Source organism: Ischnura elegans, chromosome 12, assembly GCF_921293095.1.
Source record: "Ischnura elegans chromosome 12, ioIscEleg1.1, whole genome shotgun sequence".
NCBI lineage: Eukaryota > Metazoa > Arthropoda > Insecta > Odonata > Coenagrionidae > Ischnura > Ischnura elegans.
In genome coordinates, this window is record NC_060257.1 from 57,736,797 (window position 1) to 57,757,564 (window position 20,768).

A 20,768-nucleotide genomic window follows, 5' to 3' on the forward strand; every position below is an offset into this window, starting at 1 on the left:
AACTTCCGCCGTCGTTCGGGAGAGTAGGTCATGATAACCCTGCATTTGTGAAATTCGTCACGTGCTTCGCTCCTGAAAAGAAAACACAATAGATGAGCCAGACATCCGGAGGAGACCTGTCCGTCTAGCCAACGTCTATCCCTGCTGCCGTGGAATTATTAGCAGACGAGAGTACATCGGCACACTTTTTCTTGTTGTCCAACCCTAGCGGAGAAACCAAAAATAGCCGTGCCAGAGAAAATATTTTCGCGTCGGTCTCCTTCCTCGTGAGCAAAAAAATATCGTCTCGTCGATGAAAGGAAACGTTTAAAATTCTCTCTTGGGACAAGGAGTCCGGTGTTCCTTATTTATGACGATCCGATGAAAGACTCTCTCAAGTCTTTCAGCGAAGAGCAATCCCAGTTAATAAGATTCCTGTGTCATTCGGGGTGACTTGAGGTCATTAAAAATATATCGCAACAATGTTGACGCAATTACGGTCAGCTTTGTGCGTTACTCCCTCCACTCGTACGACCAGCGTGATGTTGCGGGCGAGATTAATATAGTTGCGCATTTAACCCCTCTTGTCTTCTCGAGTTTAAAATAAAAGAGAATCGACGGGGCGGAGAAATAGCCGCGCGCGGAACGCAGCGCTGGCAATAGCTGAAAGATCCTTCTCTAGTCTCCCGCCCGCGTTTCTGTGTGTCGGAAGCATCGCTAACACGCCGTGAGGATACGTTACTCCCGTGGTGCGATTATTTTGGCGTCAAAGATGGAAACGGAGACTAACTGGAAGGAAGTTGACCCGGAAGACATTCCTCTGGTCCTGGAGGAAATGGCCAAGGGTGGAAAGGATTCTGTCTTTGTGAGTTATTTCCCTGGAAACCAACCCCCAAATCTTCGTGGTCGTAGCACGTGTAGTGTTTCTTCGTGTGACCAAATGTTGAATTATAAAAGTTAGTCGTGACATATAAGTGTTTTTGTTTCTTGTGCTACGAATTTTTCGTCAACTGTGAATGGATACGGTACTGGCAGTGATTTTAGTAAATTTCCTACATGTCTTTAATTAACGAAAACAGCATAATTTTCTTTAGCAATGATTTTTGGAACTTGTGCGATTATTATAAATTTATTATAGGCCGTTTCTTCATTATGTCCATTCTCATGTCAAAACATGGAGACGTTATTGATAAAATAGTGTTTAAAGTGAAGCTATCGTTTTCCGAACGTCAAAAACCGTACCTAACTTTTTCATAGAAATATAGGTAAAAATATTGTCAATATGAGCTTCGTCTCTTCTTCAAGTCAGCTTCTAATGATATTAAGGAAAAATAAGTTCACTTTTATTTTCAGTTTATTTCTTCATTATCGTTTGCGCGTATACCTAGATACAGCACTTCGAACTCCGGTATCTAAACTATATTCAAGGCTTGATCTCTATCATTATTGTAGTGCACTCTGAGTCAAACTAACCATTTTCTGTGCTCAACAATAAACCATGCGAATGGGGAAAAAATTAACACTTTCCTATTAAAATCTGGAAAAAAATATATTTGTGTTCTATTTAAACTTTTTGTTTATACTTTGGAGTAAAAAATAATTGGTTTTTACATATGTTCTGTTTAATATTTGTTTTTATGTCATAAATAAATATTCATGATTCTAACCAGTAGTGGCGAATATAGATTATGTTTTAGGTGGGAAAATACCAATAATACAATAAATATTTTACATTAATTTTTGGTGGTAATTTTCAAAAAGTAAACCAAAATAAATAATTATTAGTATTATATCTTGAAATACTATTGTTTTGAAAAATCCATCAACTTTGTATCACTATTTTCTCATGCGCATTATTTTTTTCTTTATTCAGATAAATTATTTTTTTCCATTTCGGGGAGGGCTCCCTTGTCCCCTTCCTTACATTCCCCCATGGTAACTAGTATTAACTATATTTATTAAAATTTTTGTTTGTCTTGAGTTTGACGTGACCTTTCCATTTCAATTAAAATTGCGATTTTTTTACCAGCTATCCGCCTAAAAACAATTCGTAAACAGTTGCGTTGTAATTCCTCAGTCGTGATATATGTCGTTACCCGCTAAAGCTATCGGTTTTCTATATGTATTCCATTCCAATTATTTTTCCCCCGTACCTCAATTAAATTTTTTTGTTCCAACCATAATTTGCTTTCTATGTGTTGGCAGGGTTATTCTTTAGGGTGTGCATTAGCATTAGCATTTTTTTGTCTATAAACATAAGATCGCAACTCCTTAGTTACTGAACTATCAACAATTAATCTTGAGCTTAATTAAACGAGAGCTTTGAGCCAGTATCACCAATGAGATTGCACAACCTCACCCATTTTGCGATTGACTAGTTCAGACCATTATAATCGAAAATTTTCGTCAAATCTCAATTAATATCTTTAAAAAATCCGGAATATTAAATAAAACGCCGAAAAAGTTGGATACCAAATAAAAACTGTTTTCATGGTAACTCCAAAGTGAATCCAAAAAATGTTTGCATTACCTTAACTAAGGAGTTACGACCCCATGTTTATAGGGCAAAGATACTCAAAATTTTCTCTTTTACCATTTCATGAGGTATTGCAGATTCCTCCTGAAGCACCCTGTATTTCATGTTCGCATCTCTTGATGCATGCCACTTTATTTTGATGGACCGTGTTTTTGATGAGGTATTCTGCCTGAAAACAATCCGAAGCAGTCGCGGTGGCAACCATTTCAGTTTACTGCTGTTAATCTATTGGTGAAATCCTCTCGTAGTATTCGCAGAATTATCAGAATGCTTTTTAACTGTTTTGAAAGAGTGATCTTTTACGTTATCATTGCTTCGTAGATAACTTCCCCGCTTCAAACCTTTTCCTCCTATATTTTCACCCTGGATGGATCGATTAACGAGAAGCTTGAGCTTAGAGACGAAGGTGTTAACCCGCTGAGAAATTAGAACTGATTAGAACCATGCGTCCTTGTTGCCAATTTGATGTCAGCGCGCACATTTTCGTACGTTAGTTTGAAATTGATCTCATTATTCTTGTATATATTAGCCTCGCAATTTTTTCGTATTTTCATCAATGAAGGTGTCGGGTGCTAAATATCCGTATACACTTACCATTACATTTTTCGTCAAATACTGCTACGGGCGTACAAAATCGTTACACAGATGTTAAAAGCGTTATTCTGGGTGCCGCTAGAGATTCAGACGCTGCGAGATAGGCTTAGATTACTTGAGCAATCGAAAATAGATACCTTTAAGAGCGACACGGAGAACATAATATTAGAGCCCCACTATATTTCCAGGTCCGACGGAAACGAGAAATAAAGAGAGATATTTTGCCGAACGGATAGATATGCGAATTCCATTTTCCCCCGAACCATAAAGGACTTTAATAAATCCTAGGCGAAACTTAGTTTGAGCGTGTCCTTTTTATTTGTAAACGGCTGGTGTCCTAACAACCCCCCCACACACTAATTGAGGCGGCTTAGTATGTAGAAATACATCTGATTTTTGGAATTCATAACAATATCAGTAAACAGCATCAAGCACTCTTGACGTTTAACATCTTGTGGGTGTGAATGCTACACATTATCAGAGACGCACGCACTTACATCCCTAGTAGCACCAAAAGGATTATATCTAGATGTAATACGAATCATAGTATACACTGTATACATATTATATCTGCATAAAAACATGCAAATGTCCTCTACCACGCAGATAATATCTAGATATTATTCATATTAAATCTGCTGCCATAATACGGATTTTACATAGATTAAATACGTATAACTCGTCGTAAATCTGTATATTACACATATCTTATACATGTCTGATGATCCCTGGTTATGCCGTAAGGATATTATTTGTATATTTTAAAGATTCTGGTATATCTCAAGGACCATGGGTCATCAGACATGTATAAAATATTTATAATATACAGATTTGCAAATCTGTGTACCGATGTATTGCGAAATCTTAAAAATATACAGATACAATCCTTTTGGTGCTACTACGGATGTTTTGAGAGAAGGAGCCTAAGGAAAGTTTTAGAACATATACAAGAAAACGGAGTATTTCGAGCATCTCTCTTCTTTCACGTGCCGAAATACTTAACTCACTTGATTTTACACCCCACCCACCTCCGATTACATTAGACTTCAAAGATGTTCACTGCATCATGAATGGGTCCTTCAGATGCATTGATCTCCTGGCATTCTTTTCACTCCGCATTCCAGCTCGCAAAACCCGCAATACTGAAGCTCTACACCAGCACAATTTGCGTTTGTCAATATCCCATAGATCCCCTCTTTTACCGCTTACCTTTTATTTTCAATTCCATCTCAAATACTTATTCTTCTCTTGACCTCTTTGCTTCCCGCACCAATTTCAATAACCAATTGAAAAGACTTTCTTTTTAATACCCACCTTTTGTATGCATTGTATATGATGAAAATGATTGTTATTTATGAGATTATTTTTATACTTTAAAAAAATTATATTTACATAATTTATTTTGTTTATAAAACCCAATACAAAGGCCTTAGTGCTGTTTTTGATGTTTAATAAATAAATAAATAAGACGATGGAATGAAGAACTTGACGGTGTCATAGAAGGCAAAGTATTGTGAGACCTGTCAAGTCACAGAGACGCAGATGGATGGGACATTTGATTAGAATATCAGAGGAGAGAGTGGTCAAAAGAGTTTCGGAGGGAAAATTGTTCAGTGGAAAAAGAAGAGTACGTCCACGCCTAAAATTACAAGTCGGAGGGGAAGCAGACCTGGCTAATTTGAGGGTTAGAAGATGGAGAAAGAAATCCATCATGAGTGAGGAATGGAGGAAGATTGTAATGGAGGCCAAAGCCGACAAAAGGCTGTAGCGCCGATGAAGAAGAAGAATGGTTCAGAAATTCATAACATGTTGACGTGTTAACATTTTCATGCTCGTTTGATATTATTTACTGTGAATATTATTTTTCATGTTGATAAAGAGTTCGTGTCTCCAAAAAAATCAAACATGCCAGCGGAAATGCATACAGCAAAAAGTAGGTGGAATGTTTAGTTTTAAGAATTTATAGGATTTGAGGATTTAAAGAGATTATTCAATGCTCCGGGTAAACATCCCTGAAAGCAGAAAATACATGAAGTACTCGACATTTTGAATAGTTTTTAAATAACACCAAAATGAAAACGTTCTACATGCTCTGCTCTAACAAGTTACTGTGACGTTTTTACTTGAGGGTTTCGCAGTTCAGGTCAGTTCCAAGTGGCAAAAGTATATTTACCTACCTACATGAAATTGTGAATTTATATTAAGTAAAAAAACTAAAATACGTAATATTAGATGTATTATAAAGATTATATATAATTAATAACATACATTTATGTGCTACTTATTGTTGAAAAATCAACAATGGATTTTTCTCATCGTCCTCTTTTTCTGTCGCAACCTAAAATTCCAGATGTCGAAAGGGTGAAAGAATATTTGCTTTTAAGGTCATCTCTCCCTCTCAGCATAACACGTATTCCAATTTCCACCCCTTCACCCTTTCCCATTCAAAGGGGGTAGTAGGATTGAAGCCTTGTAGTCGAAAAGGGTCGGTCGCGAAGCACTTCAAGTGTCCCTTAAAAGCATACATCAATATAACCTACTGAAAGTAGGTTCGAAGATTTTCGCGGTGTTGATCACATGATTTTTGCATTATCTTCGGATTCTCATTGCATCCGTTAGCTTCTGTTGACAACGTTTTTCGCTGACATTGCAGTCATCGTCTTCAGGTCGAAAGTGATTTAACGCATTTCAAACTCATTGAGCACACCGGAGGCGCCTACAATAAAGTCGTACCGGTGGGTTTTTGAGACAACCCAACCAGTCAGTTTACAGAAATTGAAATTTAACCGGCGCATATCGGCTGCTCCTAGCCGCAAAGTAGTATCTAAAAAAATCATTCCATTCAGGCGTATCTTGAGTTTCTAGTCCGAAATATCGTATGGGTAAAAGGGTCTAGCCGGTTGAGATGGTGAAAAGTGCACCCAGATGTTTTGAACAATAAAAAATGTACACTTGAAGTACATGAAAAATTATGTGTTTCCCCAAAGTTTCAGGCCTTAACAATGTAAGTTAACCCCGAAAAATCGAAACACGATTTTTCGTTTTTTGACCATATCTCCAGTTACTATTTTTGCAAAATCTTTTTCTTAATTTTAAAATGTATATACTATTACGTTCTACCATTCTGATTTTTTTTTTTCAAAAAAGTTTGACCGATAACTAAACTTCTGCATAAGTTTGAAATTTTCAAAATCAAATGAAAAATTTTAGGAAGCAATAAACTCGACGAAAAATATATATGGTGTTACCCCTACATCAATGTATAATCCTAATTTTTCAGATTTTTAAAATTGATGGAACACTGTCAAAAACACGAATAACTGCTTCGCGCCATTTGCATCTGTTTTCCAGGAGGATATTTGATTTGATTGTTGAGACCAACGATTGTTGATCAGTTTTTGATATTATTGATTAAGAATAAATTTCAGCTTAAACAATGGCTATCACATTTAGATTAATCGTAATTATTGGTTATAACCATACTGTTAAGCTTTAAGTTCGTCTACAAGCTTCGAGAAATACAACGTCTACAGAAAATGATTTTTTTCATATCTCTTGACTTTAAGTAACCATGAAGTTATCTCCAGCATCTGTTTCCCCAAAGTTTCAGGCCTTAACAATGGAAATTAACCCCCAAAAAATTTAAAAACGATATTTCGTTTTTTTAACCATATCTCCAGTTTCTATTTTTGCAAAATCTTTTTCTTAATTTTAAAATGTATATACTTTTACGTTCTACCGTTCTGATTTTTTTTTTTTTTAAGTTTTTGACCGAAAACTAAAAATTTGCCAAGTTTGATTACCATGAAGCCATTAATTAACCATGAAGTTATCGCCAGCATTTGAGCCAATTTCCTGATTACTGCGCGAACATGACAGAAGTGGTGGTAATTATTACATCGTCTTTTCAAAGTCTTGAAATTTTGTTCCATAGTGCTCTGATGAATAAACTAAATTTCCATATTGAAAAATAGCGTTAAATTTTCTCAATATATGGCGTTAGTTATAATTTTTTGGCAGAAAACAACTTTAACGGCTCTGGTGCAATGGATTACATTATTTACATCTAAAAAGTAAAAAATTAAAAATAGAATAAAAAGATTAAATGTACGTTTTTAGAAAAAAAACTTATAAAATCTAGTAAAAAGTAAAAAAAAGAGCATATCATTAGTTGGAGAATACAGCATGAGTGCTGATTCGATTTTATATCAATGTTGCGTTTCAATCCTTAATTAATATGTTTTCCCATTGCAATTCGGGGTAATTTAACTTGGGTGTTACTCCCCAGTTGGTTAGTCTCTGAAGGCTAATGATACTCCCCAGATAAATGGTCGAACAGTACCGATATAGTTTACAATAATAATGTTCCTCTGTGGAGTTCACGTACTTAAACATGCGTCTACGGATGACAGCGTTAAAACACGCCTATGGCTAGTCCGCGGTCCGTTAGAATTAGGTTGGGATAATAATTCCAATTTCTGGCCACTTATTTTTGATGACCTGATGAAGACAATCGTCGAAGGACAAGTGGATGGCAAGAACGGAAAAGGAAGACCTCGAACAAAATATATGGAACAAGTAAAGAGAGATGTGAAAGAGAAGAAATACGTAGGTGTGAAAAGATTAGCAGATAGGAGAACTGAGTGGAGAGCTGCGTCAAACCAATCCTAGGATTGTTGACCAGTGATGATTATATGGTTTATTTGTCAAACCTTTGTTTTTATTGAGTATCCGAGTAGTTGGCTGCGTGAGTTACTTACTTACTAATTATTTAAGACAATTATTTTTTTTATTTGCGGGTAAATTTCTCTCGGGATTCCCACCGTGTTAGAAATTTCAATCTGCCGACGTTTCGAGCTCAGACTCTGGGGTCATCCTCAGGCCTTCTGAATGTCGTTTTATAAAAACTGGACTTCTTATCTCGGAGTTTGTTAGTTTTTGGTAGCTATGTTTATATTTGACAAACGAGTTTGACAAATAAATTCACATTAGTTGATATTTATGAATCAATATATTGAGATCTAGTTCATTTAAACGCTGGATAGCTATATTTATTTGGTGATATATTTATATGGTGCTATATTTATATTTGACAAAGTATTTTGACCAAAGGAGCAAGTAAGAATTAAGGCTGGGAGGGGGGGGGGGGGGTTTAGGCGCAACTAATACTTAGGGGTGTGGGGTATTGCATACCCGCCAGGATAATCGGGATTTGCGGGGGCCCTCCTCCAGAAAATTTTAAGATTAATCGTTCAAAATAGCGAGTTTTACGGCTTTCTGAGGGATATTTAATTAATCCTAACACTACTCTATAAGTAATCCTAATCCAATTAAGTAAAATGGATTAAATTTAAATATTTCTCTGAGCTCTGGGGGGGGGGTTTACCCCCCAAAATCCCCCCCTCGCTGCGCCACTGATTTTGACAAATAAATTTATATTAGTTGATATTTATGACTCAATGTCTTGAGATCTAATTCCTTTACGTACTATATAGCTATATTTATATGGTGATATATTTATATTTGGCAGACGATTTTAACAAGTAAATTTATATAAGTTGATATATAGAACTGAATGTTCGGTGACGGTGGGGTAACGTTCTCGCCTGCCAAACAAGAGGTCGCGGGTTTGAATCCCGCCTGGGTACGTTTCCCCGGTCCAGGGGATGGTCGTTTGTGTACGTTTACTTGTTACATTTGCTGAACACCCAGGTGTAAAATGGCCAAAAAGAGCTGTATCCGGTGGTTTGAGAATAAAATGAATAAAAAAATAAAAAATAAATGTCTTTAAATCTATTTCCTTTAAATGCCTTAAGCCTGAATCACACGATCATTTTTTTTCGTCGCGAAAGTAATCACTATCGAGATCACTTTTCTCGTCGCGAAAAGCAATCGCTCTTGTGATCATTTTTCTGAATCACACGGTCACTCCCGCCGTCGCTTTTCGCATCATTTCCAATATCACAGCTCGTTGTCATAGGACCCACATCACGAAATTATATAGCGTGTTTGTTTATTTATGTCGTTCCCACAATTGTCAAACGTTGCGCTGCAATCGCTCCATAGGGGAATGCGTTCCGATTGGCTGATATGGGGTTTTAGCGACGGAAAAAGCGACCGGACGAGTGATGAAAAATAGCGATGGGAATCCTGATCGCGATCGCGAAAAACAATTGCCGCCGACGATCATTTTGCGCAGTAATAGTGATCACTTTCGCGACGAAAAAAAATGATCGTATGATTCAGGCTTTATACAATGCAGGACGATCTTGTTAACCCTTAGATACGCGCCCGTTGGGATAGCGCCAGTGCAAGCTTGCGGCTTTTTTGCCGCACTTTAATATTTTTGGTTTTCCTAAATATACATTAAAATTTTAGGTTGTTTTAACGCATTTGGATAACTTCTAACAATTAAAAGCACCTTAAATATTTTTCTCTTTCATTCATAAACAAAAATAAATCCAATTAAAATGCAAATTTCTCGATAAAGACTTTGAATAATTTTTCTTAAGAAATTGCAGACGGTAGTGTTCTTGGTCGAGGAAAAAGCACAGAAATAGAATACCAAAATGTTCCACCAGTGATCTACGTGCAGTAAACGCGCTATTTTGAATTTTCGAAAAATGCGGCGAAAACCCCGCTGAGCGCTAACTAAGGGTTAAGTGGCCTGTTCTGATCATTATGTTCTCCTGCAGATTCTCAACTGTATCCGGAGGACTTGGAGGTGGAGCGTCAAGCTCCCTGGTATTACCACGAAGATGTACCGCCCAGAAAATGTGCGATGGCAACGAGCCGTCATCGCCACGGCCGAGGTATCTATACTGATTTTTGCATTTTCCTTAACTCACTCAAATATTACAATGGAAAGGTATACAAATGCTACAATCCAGTCGGCCTCTAGATATGCTGTCATCGTCCTTGCATTTAAATTAGTTGAATGTCTTTAAATTTTTCCTAGTGAATAAAATTCAGGTATTCCTCTCGGGCTCTACACCAGGTTAAAGCGGTCGAATTGGCCGTCGTTCTAGCCTTAAGGCCGTCACTCACAGGATCATGCGAGCAAAATAGAACATGTTCCAATTTTCACTGAATGATCATGCGCATAACGGTTCATTCGCGAATTAGATATTAATCTTTAATATGCTCAACCAGTTTCAATTTTTATACGTCAGTATCAAGAGCTGGCAACTGTTGATAATGATGTATAAACAATGAAACCAGTTAAGCAAATTAAAAAGTGTGGAAAATTACTAGAGCTGTTCTAAAGGCCGTTTTACACGGGGCACGGAATTGCGCGGGTTAGAGCTGCATTAATTTCTAAAATGGCGTGGAATTGCGCGAATGCATGAACGAAATTAGAACAGGGGCTATTTTTCCGTCTCGCATCCACGCATTCTCGCATGTGTTCTAGCAATTCACCGCTTTACACGACGCAATTTTGATTGCGCCTTCGCACGTACGTAAGATTGCGCAATTCCGCGTGCCGTGTAAAACGGCCTTTACAATATGGGGAGATGCAAAAATTCTTTGCCGCTCAGAACGCTACTGGGACCGCATAATCATGGGTCATCGAGGTCCTCCTCGATCCCAAAACCAGGGATGGCAAGTGAAACGAAACGAAAATGTTTCGTTTAGAGACGGAGGGAAATAAAAATACGAGGGCTAGGTTTAGTTTCGTTCCCGCACGAAATTAAAATCACCAAGGAGTTTAGTTTCTACGCGGGACGAAAATTTACTCCCAGGAACGAAACTACATTAATCGAAACTCCGCTACTCATAGTTTAGTTACGATCCCAAAATTTGAGTGGAGGGGGATAAGAGGGAATAGTTTCGACCCATTACGTTTGACCAGAGTCCTCTATATTGCCATATAATAACTACGAAGTTATGATGAGAGAGTAGTGCTGAGAGAGCAATCTAGAGGACTCTGCGTTTGACTAACGTGTAGAGGGGTTAAAAATTACGTTAAGCTTAAAAATCGAATGGCCAGTTTGCGTTCACCGTTCTCATGTTAGTGGTAATAATATGAGTGTCCCATGCATCTAATGGCGGTAGGCTAAATCTCTACTTCATTCAACCATACTTCGTACTCGGTGTGTGGGTCGAAACCGTTCGAAGGTGAAGCACGTGGTCCCTCCGGTGCGAAATATTACCTGTGTTTCGTTTCGTCCAAGAGTTTTAGTTTAGTTTCGACCCCAAGTGGATTTGATTCCGATTTCGTTTCTACATTTCGCTTTCGCGAGCGAAACTATTGAAATTTTACCGGTTTTGACTTTCGTTTAGTTTCAATTCCATCCCTGCCCTAAACTTATAATCGTGGTACTGGCTTTCATCTTCGCAACACTTAATCCATTTTCATGAAGCCTTCTGTGACTGTGCATAGAAAACTTACGCGAACGACTGTATGGAGTATCTTAGGTACCTACCCCATTCATAATTCATACATATATTAAACGATGTATTTTATTGTTTCCTGCAGGGGCGCAGCTAGGAATTAAGGCTGGGGAGGGGGGGTTTTAGGTTTTATTTTCCACCTTTAATTTACTGGGGTGTCTGGTGGCGTGGAATACCCGCCAGGGTAAGCGGGAGGTGCGGTGGCACTCCTTTAGAAAATGTTCAAGATAAAGGGTTCAAAATGGTGAGTTTTTCGGCTTTCGGAGGGATATTTAATTAATATTTACACTATTCTGTAAGTAATATTAATCCAATTAAGTGAAATCTATTAGACTTAAAAATTTCTCTGAGCTCTGGGGGAGGGGTTTTATCCCCCAAAACCCCCCCTCGCTGCACCACTGGTTCTAAGGACCATGAACAGCATTTGGAAGTATTTGAAATCTTAAACGATCCACCTAATAAAAAAGATCTCATACTGATACTAATAATCGATATCTAATTTTGGTCTGGGGTCTCTACAGGGAGGGGGAAAAGAGGGTTGACTGCAGACAGTAAGCCCAAGAATCTAATTTGACAGGGTTGTGAAACTATTTTAGCATGAGCTAAATAAAATAAATAGCATGAATCGACGAAAATATCAGAAAAATTCTCTACTACTCAATAGGGTAGTTTCCTTCATCAAAGAAAATGAAAGGCATTGATTGCGATTTCTTACCCACAATTAGTGTTCCTGTAAGTACAGAAGATTCCGTTTAATGGGTCCACCGGTTAATTGGGGCAGATCTTGAAGAGCAGAACCCAATAGAGGAATATCCCAGAGTATTCTTCGCTTAATTGGGACAGCATGCCGCTTTATTGGGCCATGAGTCGGCGACATAGACTCTGTACTCGCGACGAAATTAAATTTTTTTGTTTTCAGAATACTATTTTTTAATATTTTCCTCCTTTAATTTTCTCTTAAATTTCACAAATGTTTCTATTTTTGCCCTATTTTGAAAGCTCTTGTTGTTATTCTATCCGCAAGAGGATAGGACTTTTCTTTAATAGGACTTAGTAAAAGACACTCATTCAGCGTTGCCCAAGGCTGTGAAATAAATTTTTTACCAAAAAAGTTATAATAGGGTAGTTTCCTTCATCAAAGAAAACAAAAGGCAATAATTGCGATTCGTTACCCACCATTAGTGTATTCATAATATACAAATTATTTCGTTTTATAAATGCCGGTGTAGACGAATGACAATGGTCCATTTTTATCCTCATTTGAAAAGGGCCAAATTGGCGCCCATGCGATGCCACTCCACGTGACGTCACAGGGACCTAGTTTCTACACGAGAGGATAGGAGTTATACATCGTCTGAGGTTACCAAAGCATGCATGAGGCGCAGAGCTCAGGGAAACATGTCTTAATAATCACTTATTAAAACTGGCTAAGGTCGGAAAGTTTTCCTCGTTTGATAAGGTATTAATAATCCTTATTTACGCCAAGCGCTACCAGGCGGCAGGGCACTAGGCTACCCGCTGGCAGCCTGCGACGTATCAGCGCTAAGCCTCGCCTCAAGGTCACCTCACCGGGCGGAGGGGGAACCAGAAATACGACGTACGGAGAGATTTCCCATCATTCCTACTAACGCGTCGCGTTTTCGCGCGCTTGAAAATTTTCACTTTTCATTTAATCGCGAAAAATAGATATTATCATTTAAAAATCTAAAAGCGTGAAATACGTACTCCAGGAGTAATAATATTTCGATTAAGGCAATAAAAAAATAATAGGAAACCACCCTATTCCTAAAAATGATAATAAATTAACTAAACTCGCTGATTTATTTATCAAATTAATAGTTTAATAAACTTACGTTGCATTATAAACATTCTTTAGTCTTCTCTCTATCATATTAACGTTTGTTTACACCCATATACAGGATAGTTCGCCTAATTGGTGCATCCGCTTAATTGGGGGAAAAATCACAAGTCCTGATATGTCCCAATTAACCGGAATCTACTGTAATATTAATCCCATTAAGTAAAGTGGATTAAACTTTTAAAAGTTTCTGAGCTCTGGGGGGGGGGTTTATCCCCCAAACCCTCCCCCTCGCTGCGCCATTGGTTTCCTGTAAGTCAACACCATGGCTTTCTTTTTCAATGATATAACATCTTGTTTTGTATAATTTATAAATAAATTGTAGGCTGCATTTAGCTTTTTAACATTGATTTCGCGCGAAATGGGAGGAATCTTTCATATTTTGCTATTGTAACTGTAGATTAACTAACAATAAGATGCTATGAAAAAAAGGACAAAAGGAGCCATAATGTAGAATATTGGCGTTATTGAAGTTATAATAGAATAAAATTTATTGCATCCAATTTTTATCTCTGACTCAAACACTCTCTAGCTCAAACTCAAAACTCACTCTGACTTTTCCAACGCAATTCAAATGTAAAAAAATCTTCCGTCGCCTAAACGACGACAAAGTGGTTGACTACAAAATATATCAAATACAAAAATATCAAAGGGACAAAAAAAATATTCAAAATAGAACTGGTGGTTTTTTTTAGAGTTACTTGGTTGAAAAGATATTCCTTTCACGATTAATCTAGTTGAATTCTGACGTATTAATTAGTTGAAAATGACTGTTTGTGTTCGATTTTCAGCGCGTGCTGACGCTGTGATTTCTTTCATGCAGGGCAGGTTGAATGTGGCGTTCATCTACTCCCCGTACAAAAGCTGTTCCTTCCTCACGACGGCCCTGAGTGGGAACGATATCATCAAGTGGGAGAAGGGACCCATGGTGTACTTCGGCGTGCAGAAGGAGTTCTTCGGCCGACTGGAGCATGAAATTATATCGAGAGGATTGCCCACGGCGTGGAGTTACGTTTTCGACTCCTACTGCTTGGCCGCGGATGCAGCCAGGAAATTCACAATCGAGTAAGTTTTCTGAACCAGCCATCTGGGCGGGTTATGCCTCGTTCAGATTACTAGTGTTCCAGCAATCGTCGGAACTATCGTGCATTCACACAACGATTGTTAAAACCTGTGCTGCCCTCTAGTGCTGACATCTAAATTGAACGAGAAATTGTCGGTGAGCAAAGCATTTGAGGTATATAGGGCCAAGATATTACTGTTTTCAACGTGTATTTAAAGAATAATTTTTCTTCCGCCCATATTCTTCCTTCCTAGAACAAATCCATTAAAAAAATAGATCGAATGGAGCTTCACGAACTTTTCGTCTTTCTCTTGTCGCTTCCTCTTCCGGTCTCCCAGCGCCTAACCATCGTTAAGTAGCAATGCTTGGATCTACGATAACTATTGTCAGGACATGCATTCACACTGCTAGTTCGGCCGACTGTCGTTAGTACGATCGCTCGGACTATCGTAATCTGAACGAGGCACCAATGATGGAAAAATCGATTTCGATTCAAATCCAAAATCGATTCTTAATAGTCCAAGGTCGAGGAAATCGAAATTGAGCCATCATCTTCGAGTTTCGATTCAAATTTTTGACTCAGCGCCTCGTTTTCCATAAATATGCCAAATTTGAAACAATTACGACGACTAGATCTCTATTTTTTCCAGCTCTTGAGGATAAATACTCCACTTAAGAGATGCTTTGTTGCATTTTAAAGTCATTGTTAATGCCAAGATAAGCTTATGTGAACGAGTCTTAAACTGAGGACCCTAGAAGTCAAGGGGTACAAGTTCAACTTTTATAATTATGAAGACAAGTGCAGATAATGGTTGGTGGGGTACGCAATATTGTTATGGCACAGGGATGGCACATGGATACAAGTGGATCACTGATGTACAGGGTGGAGATAAATTGTAACACGAAAATTTAACCCGGGATAGCCGATGCCATTAGAAACCAAAATTTCTAATGATGTTTAGTCGAAAATGTACCATTTTTAAACTTCAGAAACAATGACCCAAACGCTCCGTATGGCCGCGAGTTTGCACTGTTGCCGGATGCTCTGAACAACTCATGACTTCAAATGCTTTGCCTTCTGAAGATTGCGATATACCCAAGGCAGCTCGCCAGCTAAGTCACCCTTGATCGAAAAGCTTTCCCGCTCCCCCTGAGCTAGCGAGCTAATGATTGACTACATGTAGTCTCTAATATTCTCCTAAATTCTTTTTTTTTTTTTTTGCGAGACGTAATTAATTTAATTGTTTAATTGTTTACAATAATACATTTGATAGTTAAAAATATTTTCATACAATAGTTCCATGCCTATAAAATATTAACCATTCGTTAATAGCCATTCAAATAAGTAGTCATATTGCTTAACATATTACAAAATTTTAAAAAAAGTTACAATATATAAAATATTATCTAAAAAAAAAGATAAAAAAAAAGAAAAAGATAAAAAAAAAGAGACATGCATTATACATGCATGCATCATAATCGGATCATATGTTGTCCATTCAAGACTGCAGATATGTTTTATACGTTTCCCGTGGGTAAAGAGTAGATCATTTCTAAATAGATTTCGTATATATATTTTCACGAGTATATATTTTCACATATAGTCTCTAATATTCTCCTAAATTCTTTATACATGCATTCATCATAATCGGATCATATGTTGTCCATATATGACTGCAGATATGTTTTATACGTAGCCCATGTGTAATGGTTGGATCATTTCTAAATAAATTTCGTATATATATTTTCACGAGTATTGATAACACACAGGGATACTCTTCCCACTAATTTCGATGGCTCGTTACCCCTCTCCCTAACCCTCCCTGCATAGTTTACGTTTTAAAAATCTTCCAAATTATATATTTCCCCTGAAAATGTTTTTGTTGTGGCGTATGTTACACCTTAGATCCTCCCTGAGGGCGGCCTTGATGACATAAATGTCCCAAGTATCACATACCCACACACAAACTATATGGGACATATATATATATATATATCCGGAGATCGCGATGTAGCCAATGCATCCGCAAACTCGCGGCCAATCGGAGCGTATGGCTCAAAGTTTCCGTAATTTAAAAATGGTGCGTTTTCAACCATCAATAATTTTGGTTCTTACTAGCAATGTTTTGTACCCCACCAAGCATTATCTGCACTTGTCTACAAAATTGTAAAAGTTGAACTTGGCCCCTTGGTAGATGCGATGGCGGGCGGCGTAACATGGTAGAACTCTTCCTCCAGTCTATTCGCCGGGAAAACCTTAGATCCTTCATGGTAGAACTCCTTCATGATGCACAAAGGGTAAGAAAAAAGACTTTGCTGTTCCACAAAATAAAATATATATTTGCGACCGGTTTCGATATGACGCATACCAGATACGCCGTATCGAAACCGGTCGCAAATATTTATTTTATTTTGTGGAACAGCAGTCTTTTTTTCTTACCCTTTGTGCATCTTGTCCCTTTGGCTTCTAGGGTCCTCAATTCATAAAGTTTCGTTCACATTCGTTCCTTTCGTTCACATAAACTTAGCTCGGCGTTGACTATGAATTTATAAAACCTACAACAAAGCGTCTCACAGTGGAGTATTTACCATCAAGAGCTGGCAAACATAAGAGAGCTAGTCGTAATTGATTCAAATTTGGCACATTTATGAAAATTGATGCGTTGAGTCGAAAACTTGAATCAAAACTCGAATATCGTGGCTCAGTTTCGATTCCTCGATCTTTGTCTATTAATAATCGAAATTCGATTTAAAATCTGTAATCTCAAAGTTTCTGTAATTTAGAAATTATGCGTTTTCAACCATTAATAATGTTGATTCATACTGGCATCAGCCATCCAGAGTTAAAATTTCGTGACACAGCTTTTCTCCATCCTCTATATATATTCAGTGATGATTAACTTTTATCCCTCGGCCACAGTGATGTTGTGTACCCCACTAACTCTCTACACTTATCTCCAAAATTATCAAAATTGCACTTGCACCCCTTGGCTTCTAGGGTCCTCAATTTATCTTTAACCCTTTGAGTGTCAACCGATTTTCTAGGTTCCACGCTAAAATTGCCGAGGCATTTTTTTTTATTTTGGAGTAGGTTAGGAAAAAATTAGGTCTCAAAAAAAACTAAAGGTATATTTAAAAACTTTAGGAAATCTTTATTGTACCTATGTAGTTTCACCTTTTTAATGTATCATTTGACGAATTTTTTGTAATATGAGATAATTTTTGTGATTTAAAGAAATATTTAATGTTAAATTGGCTGTTGAATGATTATTGAACTATCATCATCCAAGAGTAACATTTCATGTGGAGCGCCTTAGTGCTCCTGGCTCGTTTCGTGAGAGATAGGAGGAGCACGATAGCGCTCCACGGCACTCTAAAGCCTGTATGACACTTCCCAATTTATTGGCCAATCCATTGGATATTGGATTAATATTGTACACAATTTCTTGCCCAAATTGGAATTTAGAATTGGTTCTATTTTTTTCGCGGCCAATATCCAATCAGAAGTCAGTTATGTTGACTCCTAGTGGCCAAATCAAGAAGCTCTTAGCAAAACATCAGGTTTGGCTTAAGCATTGTTTTCGAAAATTCGCTTCAAGTTTACAACATGCGGACGAAATAAGTTTTCTCTCCATTGATTGAAGCGTACAAATCACACGAATGCTTATTTAACGTAAACTCATCTGAATACAATGGCGAGACATTAGAACACTATTTCGGCCAATATTGGTGCAAATATTGATATGTGTCGTACGGTACGCAACGCCCAATATTTTAAACAATATTGCACGCCGATTTATGGGTCAATAAATTGGAAAGTGCCGTACGGGCTTGATGGTTAAACTCGGCCTTTAAAATGGTGAAAACTCTCGTTCGGATTGATGTGATTGGTTTACCTCCCTATTTTTTCAGGATCCCCGACGGCTTCGTGATGAAAAAACTGGACGAAAGTCACGCGACCGCTGTCAACTCCGTGTGGCCATACGCCACTCAGACATCCCTAGACCTCGTACACGACACGATCGACATGAAGGAGACGGTCGGCTTGTTCACGGAGGACAGCTCATCACGGCTGGTCTCCTGGGTCCTCCACGTTTACTACGGCCTCGGGATGCTGTACACTGTGAAGGACCATCGGAAAAACGGATACGGGACCGCTGTCGTGAAGGCCCTGTCGAAAAGGATAGCGGACGGTGGAAACGAGGTGACGCTGCTGGTGAAAGAAGACAATCGCGAGGCGAGCTCCGTGTTCCAGAACTTGGGCTTCCAAGAGACCGGCCCGCTGCAAGTGATCCAGATAAAGGGATGAGGGAATTGGAGGCTGTAGCTTTGGCCTTCACAATTGCGATTGAAGAGTACTTCGCCGAACTTCATCCATAGGGATCCTGAGTGAAAGATTTACGGCCGTATTAATAGATTTCCGCTAAAATACGCTATTGGGGCGAGTAATTTAGTCCGCCACTAAGATAGTAGCATACTATAAGCTAGCCCCTAGTGACGAACTATAAATACCATTGTGATAGTATGCTTTTACTTATAACGCTTCTTAGGCGTTAGTATCTTGCTAAGGAAACTATGAATACAGCCATAAAAGTGTTGTTGTTATTTTTCTATGGTCTCTGACGTTTCCAGCATTCCTGCCATGTTCTTTTAGTAAGGCTGGTACTACAGCACCGTTGTAAACCTTTCGCTCACGCAAATGTTCACTGATGGACAACTTCACGTGGTAATGGATAATCTGTGACTTTTTCCCGGATTTTGTTCCGCGTCATCTACCTTGTTGGCAATTATTTCCTATCATCTTTATATCTTACTATCTTACTATATTATACTTACATCTTACTATTATACTACACTATGACTATGTTGCCTTACCATCGCCTTCAGGTCGAGGGTGTCGGCGTGCAGGTTTTGCCGCGCTTATGTATCGTGGGCTGGTAGTGTGCAGCTCTTTCATTGCTGTCTCTTACAAAGGGAGGTGTCCTAAAGCCGGGTCACACATTTCAATCAACGTGCCGCAACCGAGAATCGATCCAAGGAACTCCGAATAAGAGTCGAATATCGAAACCACCGGCCTACGCCTCATTCTTGATTGCAGCCCATTTCCAAGGGAATATATTTGACCTGTAAATGTTGAACTGAGTTTCGTGTTTAAACTTTTAGTTATATAACTCCATATGGGGGTGATTCGCGGGCAGCTCCCTACGGACTACAACACTGCAAAGTTCGATTGAAATCTGTGACCCGGTTTTCGGTTACTCCCCTTGTCAAATGCTTTACCAGGCGATGTGAAGGAAGCTGTTGTCTACCAGACAATTGACGCGGAAGAAAACACGAAAAAAATGCTAAAATCAACCATCACTACGAAAACCTTCGTTCTGACGTGGTGATAGATGTTGCGGTGGTTATTTCTAAGGTGCCCTATGGCTCAGGGGAAAAGTTGTTACTTCGAAAGTGTCAGTTCACAATTATGGAGGTTGTCTTCATTATGGAAAGTGCTGTTTCCTCGATTTTGGCTCAAAGAGATCTTGGGAGAAACATTTGAAGGCTTGATTAAATGCTTTGGTTACCGACATTTCCAGTGTGACTCCAATCTTTGGTTCTGTTTCTTTTTGCATACCAGTACCATCGAAAAAGTTCATATTTGCCTATAGCATCGGAGTTTTTTTTACAACTTAACAGTTACACGCCACTCCCACCCCATGGCCATCAAGAATAACTATGTGTATAAATGTATTTTTATAGCGTAAATATTTCATCATATTTATATATGTGTAAGTTAGAGCTTTTTTATGAACTGAAAATTAAGACTGGGCTTTTCGAGAATAAAATATTGTTTTTCTCATAACTCATTGGAATGCTCTTAATTTTATTGCTATACTTATTGCGCGCAAGTGTAAATACATGACTGAAAAAAATTATTATTGCTCAATTTCATTCGATAACTCTTCAGCATCCCCGAGCAGAAAGCAGACAACGGACAACAATTTTTATTTCGCTTTATTTTACCATTGTTTTGCTTAATTATGCTAAATAATTCGCAATTGATCTATTGGTATAAATGCGAAAACTGAAAGGCTGCATATAGCGTTACAAAGCAAACAGATACTATGAGTATAAAGGGTCTATGACTCCTATTGGCAAGAAAAGTCTGTCAGATCCATTGCTCCCGACGGAAGGTTAACAGTATGTTATGTTAAGGTTTAATAGTATGGTTATAAACAATAATTACGATCAATCTAAGTGTGATAGGCATTGTTTATGTTAATGTTTATTCTTAATCAATAATATTAGAAACTGATCAACAATAGTTGCTCTCAACAATCAAATGAAATATCCTCTTG

At 38.1% G+C, this 20,768-nt stretch overlaps 1 protein-coding gene across 2 annotated transcripts; it reads left to right on the plus strand.

The window, feature by feature from the left end:
- Positions 1-572: 572 nt before the first annotated feature.
- Positions 573-20,345, plus strand: LOC124168864. 2 transcript variants are annotated; one of them, XM_046547224.1, is made up of 4 exons: positions 578-844; positions 9,805-9,921; positions 14,185-14,426; positions 18,337-20,345. In XM_046547224.1, exons 1-4 carry the CDS (start codon positions 752-754, stop codon positions 18,731-18,733), a joined length of 849 nt encoding a protein of 282 aa, XP_046403180.1. In that variant the 5' UTR covers positions 578-751; the 3' UTR covers positions 18,734-20,345. The 2 variants fall into 2 exon arrangements, with proteins under 2 accessions (XP_046403181.1, XP_046403180.1); XM_046547225.1 differs by lacking the exon at positions 9,805-9,921 and having other exon boundaries at positions 573-844.
- Positions 20,346-20,768: the final 423 nt, after the last annotated feature.

Bases quoted from the DNA above. Each gene is read 5' to 3' on its own strand.
- LOC124168864 (XM_046547224.1), top strand. From the start codon at position 752: ATGGAAACGGAGACTAACTGGAAGGAAGTTGACCCGGAAGACATTCCT. The intron at 845-9,804 runs GTGAGTTATTTC...GTTCTCCTGCAG, and splicing joins GTGGAAAGGATTCTGTCTTT to ATTCTCAACTGTATCCGGAG. The intron at 9,922-14,184 runs GTATCTATACTG...TCTTTCATGCAG, and splicing joins CCGTCATCGCCACGGCCGAG to GGCAGGTTGAATGTGGCGTT.